An 11,960-nucleotide genomic window follows, 5' to 3' on the forward strand; every position below is an offset into this window, starting at 1 on the left:
TTTTCATTTCTCCAAAGTATATATGCCACCCCACCCCTGCTTACACTACTGGTTGATCCCTATGGAAATTTCCTTTTTTAAACAAACACAGGATAGTAATATCTTATAAAGTTCCTTTACCTAACTCATTCTCACCATGACCTTAGTTTAATAAATAAATAAATCCATTCCGTTGTTGTCTTAAAAATTAAGCCAAAACCCAGAAAAATTAGATGACTTGTCCAAAGTGATAAGAAAATTAAGTGGAGGGCCGAAACCGGTTTGGCTCAGTGGATAGAGCTTTGGCCTGCGGACTGAAAGGTCCCAGGTTCGATTCCAGTCAAGGGTATGTACCTTGGTTGCGAGCATGTCCCCAGTGGGGGTGTGCAAGAGGCAGCTAATTGATGTTTCTCTCTCATTGATGTTTCTAACTCTCTATCCCTCTCTCTTCCTCCCTGTGAAAAATCAATAAAATATATTTTTTTTTAAAAAAAAAGAAAAGAAAATTAAGTGGAGGAAAGACGGAACTCTGTCTTCTGTCCCCAAACCCAGTGCTCTTTTTAACAGATCTGTGACTTGGGAAGCAATGGAATGGAAGACACTAAAGAGGAAGTATACAAGAAAGTGAGATACCAACTACCAAGCTCCCTGCGTAGCCCTCCCTCCCCTTCAGTTTCCACCCAATCCTGTCTGTGGATCAGTTTACAGCTGCCCAGCTATCAGACCACTTTTCTCTAAATGTTCTGGTACAGTCCTTTCCAGATGGCTAGTGTCTACCAGAAAGCCAGTGGGGAGAGATCGAGAATGCCATGACAACAGCTCCTAGAACAGAGACAAAACTCTGGGGTTTTCCTCCTCTCCTTCAGGAGACTCCACTCTGGCCATCTGGTCCCCTCACTCAGACACCGCCTGTTCCCTCACTCAGACACTGCCTGTTCCCTCACTCAGACACCGCCTGTTCCTTCACTCAGACACCGCCTGAGAAAATCTGTGCAAGGGAAATGCTTGGTCCAGGTGGGCAGATCCCAGGAGGGTCAAGAGAATTTGAATCTGATTCAGATAAGCTCTCCACTTAACAGAACCAGATCTAGATAAGATAGGAGCTTTGTAGATTTGCCCATAATCAACAGAGTGTTCTCTAATCAATCCCAGCACTGTGTGAATGGAGACCGGAAAGGTTTCTTTCCCAATTCTCTGCAGCCTGGAGAGTAAGGAACTAGTAATTGACTCCAGCTTCCTTGAGTGTTACGTCCTGGAGTGAGTCAATACACACACTCCCAAAAGGGTCTTCTAGGCAGCCTAGCCGGGTAAAAGGGGTCCCTTGACCCTGAACCTGTTCTAGAATCAAATCTAACCTTCAGCAAGGTGCAGGAAGAGACTCTCAGGCCTTCTAAGAATAATCTTAGCAGACTCTGGGCCGGTGGGAAGTGGAGAGGAAAGGGAAGGACCCAGCACTGCGCCAGGTGTTTAGATTTCTATGGCACATTTGTGATACCTCCCTTAGCTTAGTAAGGGTTTGAGTGTGAGTAGAAGGAATGTAGAGGGAGAAAGATAGGAGGGGGACCAGGGACAGCCTAGTTGCTGATTAGAGAGTCAGGGGTGGGGAGCAGCCCCAACAAATCCCTTTTGCCCTGGACCCTAGGGATTGATTAAGACCAAAGGAATATTCCTTTTTTGCTTTTTAAATAAGCCAAGTATTATAAGTTTAATGTATAAGCTTGTTAATACCCTTTCTAATTAGATTTTGAGTGTACTTTCCCAGTTTAATTATGTGAACTATATAAAGAGAGTTACAAATAAAGCTTAGAACTTTTGAATTAGGCTTTTTCATTTACAGAGAAGAAGCCCAGTGAGCTTACTTTGCCCAAGGTCACAGAGCTGGTTAGTGAAAGATCTAGAAGTAGAATATACTACTTTTTGCACTCAACTGTACTCCATTTTGCCTTGACTGAGGTTCAGTAGGACAGTGAGACAGATCTGTAAATGATCTAACTTGTCACCAGAGAAAATATAAATCAGTGGCCACAAAATTTCATCCCTCCAGCCAAATTTTATCTATCACATCATAAAAAATAACTTGCCAAAAAGGGGTTTGAAAATTCAAACCAGATCCTTCTTCACTCCTAGAGGGGCTTGTTCCGTTATATTGCACTAAAGCCAAGTGTTCCCAGCAAACGTGATCAGCTGCATTTTAGGGTTTGGGTGTTTGAACTGTCATGATAAATAAAACCTACTAGATTAATATAATCTCTTCAGCAGAAGTTGCTGCTCAAGAGAAAGGAGAAAATGTCCTAAGAAGCCAGTACCCCTGTGTGCAGTCCCAACCCATGGGGGAGCCACATTTAACACCTGTCTTGACACAAAATCCTGCCACTTCCGATGCACATACATTTACGCTGCCACAGGCCTTTGAAATCTGGAGCATTTGTGCAGGGGGAGGATCAGCAGTCATTAAACCAAAGGCACCAGTCCAAGATCTGGTTTTCCTTGAAGTGTCAGAGAGGTGTTTATTATTGCACAGCAGCTGTGAGAAAGGCACCACTCCTCCAGGGGCATGATTCTCTAGGCCAAAACTAAATTATTTTGTTTAATTTTCTGAATTCAATTTTCTGATGGTTCCAAAATTAAATGCTGAAATGTAAAGAAAAACACATACTTAGTCCAGTCAATAGGACATGTTAGAGAAGTCAGCGGGTGGAGAGGTGGCAAAGAATCAAACCAAAGGTAACCTTCCTTCTGTAATTAAAAAAAGAAAGAAAGGAAGGAAGGAAGGAAGGAAGGAAGGAAGGAAGGAAGGAAGGAAGGAAGGAAGAAAGAAAGAAAGAAAGAAAGAAAGAAAGAAAGAAAGAAAGAAAGAAAGAAAGAAAGAAAAGAAAGAAAATTTTAGAGAATGTTTACAGTTCCAAAAATCCTACCCTGAAACCATTCTAACATTGCTCTCCTGTGCCTCACCTCAGTGGATAAAGGTTACTGTCGTTTATTCAATACAGGAAAACACTGTTTACTGGTGGTTTCTTCATTACGTAGTGATCCTGCCTTTAGGCTTATTCACCAGACAGAAGAATTGTACTTTTCAATTCAAAACTCAGCCCGAAAACCTAATTCATTAACTCGGTGTTTTTCAACCTTTTTTGGGCAAAGGCACACTTGTTTCATGAAAAAAATCACGAGGCACACCACCATTAGAAAATGTTAAAAAATTTAACTCTGTGCCTATATTGACTATATATAAAGTAATTCTCTTGAATAGGAATCAAATAAACACAAAGAAAGTATTTTATAATTACTTTATTATGAAATATTAAGTAAACAAAATAGTGAAAAATTATAAAATTCTTGTCTTGTCTGCACCTACGGCACACCAGGCAACATCTCGCGGCACACTAGTGTGCCGCGGAACAGCGGTTGAAAAACGCTGCATTAACTCAACCAACTGGATGTTTCCTATGTTTCCACTTTTTTCAGAGATGATCAGGACATAGTCTCTGCCTTCTGATATCTCATGGTCTAATAGGGAAGATAAACAAGAAAATCAATACTTATAATTACAAGGTCATAAAAGTTGAATACTGCATAGCATTTGGAATTCAAATGTCAACTCTGCCATTTACTAACATGTGGCAGATCTTGGGCAAGACTTAACTCCTTTCTCTAAAGGTTTGTTTTCCCCTTCATAAAACACTGACCTTATGGGGTTATTATGAAGATAAAATGATATATTGTGTATAAAGCCCTTAGCACAATCTTTGGGAAATAACCACTCAACAAATGTAATCTAATATAATAAACATTTGAGTGTTTATAGGGTGCTACAAGGTCCAGAGAAAGGGGATTGAAAGAATAGGGGAGAGGAAAGGATATTGCTAAGGAAGGCTACCAGGACATAATAATGACACAGGCTGGATTTTGAAGAAGAGGTTGAAGTGGATGAGGTGGGTGAAGAGAAGGGAAGACAGGAGGAGCAGAATCTGCCTGAGCAGAGAGTCATGACAGAACATAGAAAGTTTGAGGGACTTGGTATGGAAATAGCTTAATATGGTTGGAGCAAAGGGATAATTTCAGAAACTGAGGCTAGAGGAAGAAAGATATTAAAAGGTAAGTAAAAATTCTTATACAGTGCTCCAATTTACAGTGAAGGGGAAAAGAGTTAAATTAGAAAAAAAGGGTGAATAGCCTTCAAGAGCTAATATTTGGAATCAGTGCAAGGTATCAAATAAGTGTCCTGAATGTTGTACATAAACTCTGCACCCTCTTGTAAGATTTAATGGGAAAACCTCATATTCTAACCATAATGCAACAAACTTAGAAAATAAAATCTAGAAATTAAAAATGAACACCCAAACTTTCCACTTGAAAATTTAAAATCATGCTTTTATTTTTATTTTTTTTTTATTTAATTGTTTTCAATCTTCACCAGAGGATATTTTTTCATTGATTTTTAGAGAGAGTATAAGAAAGAGAGAAATATCAATGTGAGAGAAACACATTGATTGGTTGCCTTCTACACGAGTCCCCGAACAAGAGCCAGGGATGGAGCCTGCAACCAAGGGATGGAGCCTGCAACCAAAGGACTGGAATTGGACCCCCAACCCTTTAATCCACAGGCCGCCACTCTGTCCACTGAGCCAAACTGACTAGGGCTAAATCATGCTTTTATATAACTCATAGGTTAAAAATGAAATGAAAATAGTAAAACAGACTATTTGGAAAAAGAACTATGAAAAGACTACTGAACAAAGCCTATGGAGTGAGACCAAAGTAAAACTCAGAGGAAATTTTAGAGCTTTAAATGCATCTGCCAAAAAACAAGAAATATGAAAACTAAGTGAATTAGTCATTCAAGAAACTAGACTGCTACATTCAGACGTGATCATGTGCTGCCTGTGCCCTGGTCATTGATAGCAAAGGGAGAAAATCGCTGAAAGGCATTTTCCCCATGTTTGAAGGGCCCAGATCTCCCTTCCAAACTCTGAAGCTTTCACACACTAGTTGAGAGATGAGAGAGAGAGAGAGAGAGAGAAAGAGAGAGAGAGAGAGAGAGAGAGAGAGAGAGAGAGAGAGAGAGAGAGAGAGAATATGAAGCTAAAGAAAGTTAAAAGCATGAACTAGTTAAATTGAAAACAAAATACCATTTCAAAAAGCAGAGTTGATCAATAAAACCAAAAACTGGGTGTTTTTTTTGTTTTTGTTTTTTTTAAGGAAAAAAGATAAGCTTTTGGCTAACCAGATTTTTAAACAAGAGAATGCACAAATAAAAAGCATTCTGTTAAATAAAAATAGTAAGAGATTTTAGATTTTTAGAGAATATCATGTACAACTTTATTCTACTATAAATTACTAAAATGTCACTTCGTGGGACAAAGCCTAAGGAGTCTAAAAATCTATAGAAAAAAAATTGAAGGTAGTCAAAGATTTACCACCAGGCTCAGTGAGTTCTGCCAATGAATTCCAAGAAACATCAAGGAACAGATCATTACTGCATAGAAACAGGAAGAAAAATAAAAACTTATCAACTCAGACTATAAGACAGTTAACATTTATTACCAAAATAGGCAAAGGATGGCACACAAAAAAGAAGACTCTGGACTGATCTCACTTACAAATTTTTAAACCCTTAATATATTATTAGTAAATGAATACAAAGATATAAGGAAATCTATTGATATAATGCATGATGCTTGATTAAGATGAAACCATATGGTAATTTCTTTAGAATGAAAAATTTAAAAACATTTGATGAATGCAACAACATTCCTAACTACAGGAAATATAAAACTTGAGAACTCTTGGAAAGCCAGGACTAAAATATATCCAATATAATCTCTATGGTAAATACCATACTTGTGGTAAACTATTAGAAACATTTTGTTCAAGGTTAAGAATGAAACAAGAATGCTTCCTGCCACTACTAATATTTAAAAACATATTAGAGGTATTAGCCAATGCACTATGGCAAGAAAAAGAAATAAGAAATGTAAACACTGGAAAAGAAAAGAAATAAAACCATCATTATTTACAGAGGTAATAGTCTAACCAAAGTAAATAAATAAATAAATAAATAAATAAATAAATAAATAAAATCCAGGATAAAAGCTATTTGAATTGACAAGAGTTCAGGAAATTAAAGTAGATTCTATATACTAAAATTAATACTTTTTCTATACATCAGCAGGAGTATATTAGAAAATTTAAAAAAGAGGTATAGAATATTATAAAGTAAGGAGTAAAAGTAAAGAAGCATTTAAGGATACATCTAAGAAGATCTGCATGAAGAAAAACATAAAAAATGTAAAAGTAATTTAAGTTCATCATTTAAAGATTCAAAGAAGGAAATTTTTTTAAAAAAATTTAAAGAAGGGAAATATAAAGAAGAAAGTGAAACTTACCTCCAACCACCTAGAAGAAACCTATGTTAAAATCTCGGGGTGGGGATGGAGTGGGGGCTGTCTATCTTTACGAACAGTAAAATCTATGTCTTGTCTCTGAAAATATATATGGGATATTAAGCAAAAGAAAAGTTAAAGCTTGTTTTAGAAGAATATTTAAAGCTGTGGTGAAAAAGTAAGTACAGGTTATAAAACATAGACTCATCAAGAAGCAGCAGAAGTCATAAATGAGATTTCTGAGTGAGTAGCAGCACACTGGGCAGAAGAGTCCTCAGTCTGAGGAGGAGATTGCCTTTTTACCGTGTTATATCAACTGATTACACAGATTAAGTCCTGGCCAGGAAAAGAATGCCCCTGGAAAGGGCTCTGATTCATTCCAAACTCCTGTATGAGTTCTCGCTTGCTATTACTTACTCTCTCTTCCAACCTTACTTTAAAACCAAAGCAAATCAAACCAAGAAAAAGATGGGTGAGTAGTTTGGCTGAATATGCTTCAGATGTGGGGCCAGAGAATTTTGTAACTGAACCCCCTGTTCTTCTGCTCCCCCAGACCGCCCGGGTTTGCTGAACGTGAAGCCCATTGAGGACATACAAGACAACTTGCTGCAAGCCTTGGAGCTCCAGCTCAAGATGAACCACCCCGAGTCCTCTCAGCTCTTTGCCAAGCTGCTCCAGAAAATGACAGACCTCAGACAGATTGTAACAGAACATGTGCAGCTATTGCAAGTAATAAAGAAAACAGAGACAGACATGTGTCTTCACCCACTCCTACAGGAAATATACAAGGACTTGTATTAGCAGAGAAGTCCTAATTCACTGACAACGTTTTCCTTCTTCCAACTGCACTATTGAGAGAAGATCTGACACCTAAAAAAAAAATTTACTGTGAAAAAGCATTTTAAAAAGAAAGGGTTTAGAATAATAGATCTATTTTATGCATATTGTTTATAAAGATACATTTACAATTTACTTTTAATATTAAAAATGACCACATTATGAAATTGGTGGATGTATTTGAAGACTATGTGCAATGTGTTCTCCAATCCAGGCTTTTTCCTTTTATTTTCTTCTCAATTTTCTCATTCTTTCCTCCTTCCCTTTCTCTATGTCTATATCCCTCCTCCTATGCCTGCCTGCCTTCTTTCCTTTATTTTTCTTCCTTCTTTTTTACACATTTTTTGAAATGTGAATAGAACTTCTGATCAGCTTTCACTCTTGGTAAATTAATTATTTACTCAACTTACAACTTTTCTGAACCCTCCATCTGTTTTAGCAATCACAACTAAGAAGGGAAAGGGAACTTCAGGACCAAAATCTGCTCAGGGCATGTGTATCTACCAAGAATCCAATATCCTTTCACAATCCCAACCAAGATTTTCATTCACCAAAAGCAGCCCATAAACAGGATATCAAGGTGTGCGCAAATGCCCAGTGGCAAGTTATGAATTATCAGGAACTGTGAGTAACACAGAAGTGTTTTTAAAATTTGGCACCTGCCAAAAAGAACTTACAATTGAGTTCAGGAGAAAAGATGAATCTTTCATCAAAAAAACACAAAAAAAAACAGATTATAATGCACAGTATAATCCTGTGCCAAATTAATGGATTCCTAAGAACTATAAGAGTTCAAAGGAAGTGAAGATTAATGAAGACTGGAATAGTCAAGAGTAACTAAATTCATTGAAGTGGGCCTCAAAGGATGTGTTGGATTTGCGATAGGTAGAGAGTGGAAGATAAAACATTCTAAGAAAGCAAGACAGCAGGAACAAGATGAAGAAGAAACCAGAATAAAACATGAATGAGGGAGAAGAACCATGTTGTGTAGTATGTATGTAGAATAATTTTGCTAGATTTATTCGTATCAACTTCTTTGGAACCACCTTGCCCAGAGTTTTCTTTTCTGACCTCAAAGGTTAATTATCCAGATCATTTAGGTCAGTGGTCGGCAAACTCATTAGGCAACAGAGCCAAATATCAACAGTACGATTGAAATTTCTTTTGAGAGCCAAAATCTGACTTCTGCACATGGGCCACTAAGTTTCAATCGCACTGTACGTGCGCACCCGCACATGGTATTTTGTGGAAAAGCCACACTCAAGGGGCCAAAGAGCCACATGTGGTTCGAGAGCTGCAGCTTGCCGATCACTGATTTAGGTAATGCATATGTCCCCACCAAGCAGGTTATAGGTTCCCTAAAAGCAGGGACCTTCTTAGCACAATTAATAGATTCTTTGATTGAAGCCACCACATTTGAGAGCGTTGCTTACCAATGAGCTCACCATACTCTCCAGAGGTCTCTTGGCCAGGATGATTGTTTTCACTGACCTAAATGATTTCCCTGCTACTTCTCCCTTACTTTATCTTTCTTTATGGTATTGATACTCAGGAGAACATCACTTGACATTTGAGGCTTTCAAGCCAAAATATCAGGAAACACCTTTTCATCCTTTCCCCCAAAATAAACAGATCTCCAAAGAGTCAGGTGACAGAAGTGAGTCCTTACCCCGGCCCTAAAAATGTAGGTTCCCTAACCCTTCAGGAGAGACAACACCCGAGCTCCAACCTTTAGAACAGATGTAACCACGTCAGATTGGGACCGGCGACTGAAGCCATTGTGCAAGTGACACCAGAACACTGGGGAAAAGTGTGACAAACTCAGTTCATCATATGGCTCTTGTTTTCTTTTCTTCACTGATGCCAAGCATCAGGATAGTTTGAAATGTCCACTGACTAGAGGCTTCACTCTTGCTCCACGTGGAGCGTCATCATCCAAGAGAGCTTGAGAAAGAGAGGTCGGGCAGGCAGTAGACAAGGTGAGGGTTCCTCCTCAGAGGAGATCCCCATGTTTACAAGATTTACCAAACAAAAAGGCTTTCAGCGCGCTGCCTGCTCTCAGTTCCCACCACACTCCGCAGCCCATCCAAGCCCTTCTCACATTCTCGGAGCTGTGGCTGCCAATGTGGGGAGGGAAGGGGATGCTCTCAGCTCTTTGGCACCGGTGATAAGCATTAAATAGCTTTTAAATCCTGGCAGCTTTTAAATTCCCATCTCCTCTTCTTCCCTGTGGTTTGGACGATCATTTGCTAAATATTTCATGACAAATCATATACAGCCTCCAAAGCTCCCGCTTCTTTCTCGGTCTCCCTTTCCCCCAGGATGATTCACAAGTTAATCAACAACTACATCATCAGTTATTCATAGCACTTTCTCCGGACACAAACACATTTTCGGATTTGTGTTACTAAAGAAGGAAACTAACTTTGGTCAAGAGTTAAAAAAAAAAAAAAAAAAAGGGTTTCAAGGCACCGGTGAGAGCCCTACCCCAGCCCTGCCCTTGCATATGCCCTGCTCCTGTCTCATCTCCATGCTGTGCTTGGAGCACAGGAACAGCAAGGGCACATATGGAAGAAACTATATCTGCCCACCCTGTTTCTCTGGCCTCAGTCAAACATGCCTGACCTGAGTTTCTGTCTTCTTTTTTGAAATTTAGATGAGGAATAAGAGGACTGAGGCTTTTTCAATAAGAAATCAAGAGAATCAGGAAGCACTAGGTGGTGTCACATAGCAAATTCTCCATTATACGCTTGGAGGCAGAAATCCAAGGGACAGTTATATGAATTGCACTGAGGGAAAGGGCGTGGGGAGAAAATTAACTTCTGTGGTAGTTGCTACTGAACTTTTCCTCAGGCCCCTTCAGGCTATCAAAGGCAGATCCTTTTTGTGGGCAGGCCTTGACTTGGTTGACATCTACTACTGTGTGGTGCTGATAAAGCAAGTCAGGATGAGAGGAGTTGGAAATTGGTCCCCAGGTACCTATTCCCTTGGAAGTATCTCCTGGGGAGCGAGGGTTGGCATGGGGACCCCTAAAGAAAGCCAACTTCTGTGCTAAATCCCGAGAGAAAGAACCAAAGTTCATTTCCAGCAGGAACGTCCCCGTTGCTTTCTCTTTGCTCCTCTTTTCCCACACACTCACTGGGAGAGTTTGTGGCTATGAGACAAAGGGACCAAGATGCTTGTGCTTCACGAGGTAGCCACCTACCTATTTTTCTCTTACCTCACCCTGGTTCTTGGCCCTGGCTCCTGTTGTCTCTGCTCGCATTATTATCGCCATTATTGTCTGTGTATCCCAAAAACCTCACCATGTGATTGTACATGTTAGGCCTTCCAGTTAATTCTTATTCAAATGAAATAAAATAGCAGGATCTTAATAGTTTAAAAGACCATCCGATGTCATCTGATCCCACTTCATTCATCAAACAAAAACTCGGTTCATGCTCCAGTCAAGCCTGCCTCCGTATGAAAATGAGTAACTAGGCCCTGTCCTCAAGGGCATCACAGTCTGTTGATGAGGTCAGACACATCATTACAACTCAAGCCAAGCGATGAGATGCCTGTAGATGTGAAAAGGGAATCAGAGGATGTGGGTAGACACAGAAGCCTTAACAGTACATAATGTGTTCAAAAAAACCACAAGAAGTTAGGTATGGCTGCAATCGCTTAGGGGTGAGAAGTGATGTAACCAAGTCAGCAACAGATGGTGCCGAGGCTCATGGTCCATGGTTAAGGAGCTACCTTGGATGGTATCATAGGCACTTGAGTTCTGGTGGATGTTACCAGCCAGAAAGGGGACAGGATAAAGCTTGCATTTTGGAAGGTCAGCTCCCTAAAGGTCAAATCCCCTCTACACTGCTTCCCACGGTTGTGCAGCCCCTGAACAAGTACCCGAGGGCCAGGAAGCTCTCTCCCTTCTTGACCCCTTGATTGCCATCTTGTAGGCCTAGCTCTGCTCCTGGGGTCACACATACCACTTGTTTGTTCCTGCCCCCTGGGGACTGTGACTCACCTTATTCTCTTCAATCAGGTTACAATCTTTTGGCCAGCCGAAGAGCCCTGGCTCCCTCCCCCCCGCTTGCTGCCCATCCCAGCTGCTCCTAGGAGCAAGGCCTCACATCCCCCTAACTTGCAAAATTCTTCTGCCTTCATGGCAAGGTCATTTCTACCGCCATGTATCAACACTTTCCCATCCTACACCCATTTCCGTGACAGTTCCCTCCAGTCATCATAGAACTCTAGAATATTGGAGCTCAAAGGAGCCAATCAACTCAAGTGGCAGTTGAGAACCCTGAGGAACAAAGAAGTCAAGTAGCATATGCCCGAGGTGCTAGGAGTCTACTAGGATTAACCTAGGCAAATGTGCTGCATGACACACATGCTCTTCTCATCACTCACATTGCCACCTGGGGGATGGGCAGTTTAACATGAAAATCTCGAAGTGTGTGACAGGTTTGAAGCTAGTATGAGTATCTGCACTGAAGAGTGAAGGAAAAGGATGGAATGAAGTTCTGGGAGGGATTATTGTGACAATCAAGAGGTTATTATATAAATCATTTAGGATTATGTCTGGCACAAAATAGGTACAACTGTAAGGGAGATAATATCCTAAGGTGGGCTTTCGATTTAGACTTATTTGGGTTAAAATTCTAACTCTACCACCTATTCATATTCTGTAACCATATGGCACTTAGTTGATCTCTTAACCTCTTTAGGCCTTAATTGCCCTCACATGTAAAATGGGATAACAATACCCATCTTACA

General features: G+C 40.1%; 1 protein-coding gene across 3 annotated transcripts in view; it reads left to right on the forward strand.

The window, feature by feature from the left end:
- PPARG (peroxisome proliferator activated receptor gamma) overlaps positions 1-9,843 on the forward strand; it is a 135,673-nt gene extending 125,830 nt beyond the window's left edge. For 2 of the 3 annotated variants that reach the window (XM_084902603.1, XM_084902602.1), the window contains one exon: positions 6,916-9,842. In XM_084902603.1, coding sequence (XP_084758729.1) covers positions 6,916-7,163 — 248 coding nt within the window. In that variant the 3' untranslated portion in view covers positions 7,164-9,842. Of the gene's footprint in view, positions 1-6,915 lie in introns of all 3 variants that reach the window. The other variant, XM_084902601.1, reaches the window with a different exon arrangement.
- Positions 9,844-11,960: the final 2,117 nt, after the last annotated feature.

Source organism: Pipistrellus hanaki (genome assembly GCF_964339955.1).
Source record: "Pipistrellus hanaki genome assembly, chromosome: 13".
In the NCBI taxonomy this organism is placed as follows: Eukaryota; Metazoa; Chordata; class Mammalia; order Chiroptera; family Vespertilionidae; genus Pipistrellus; species Pipistrellus hanaki.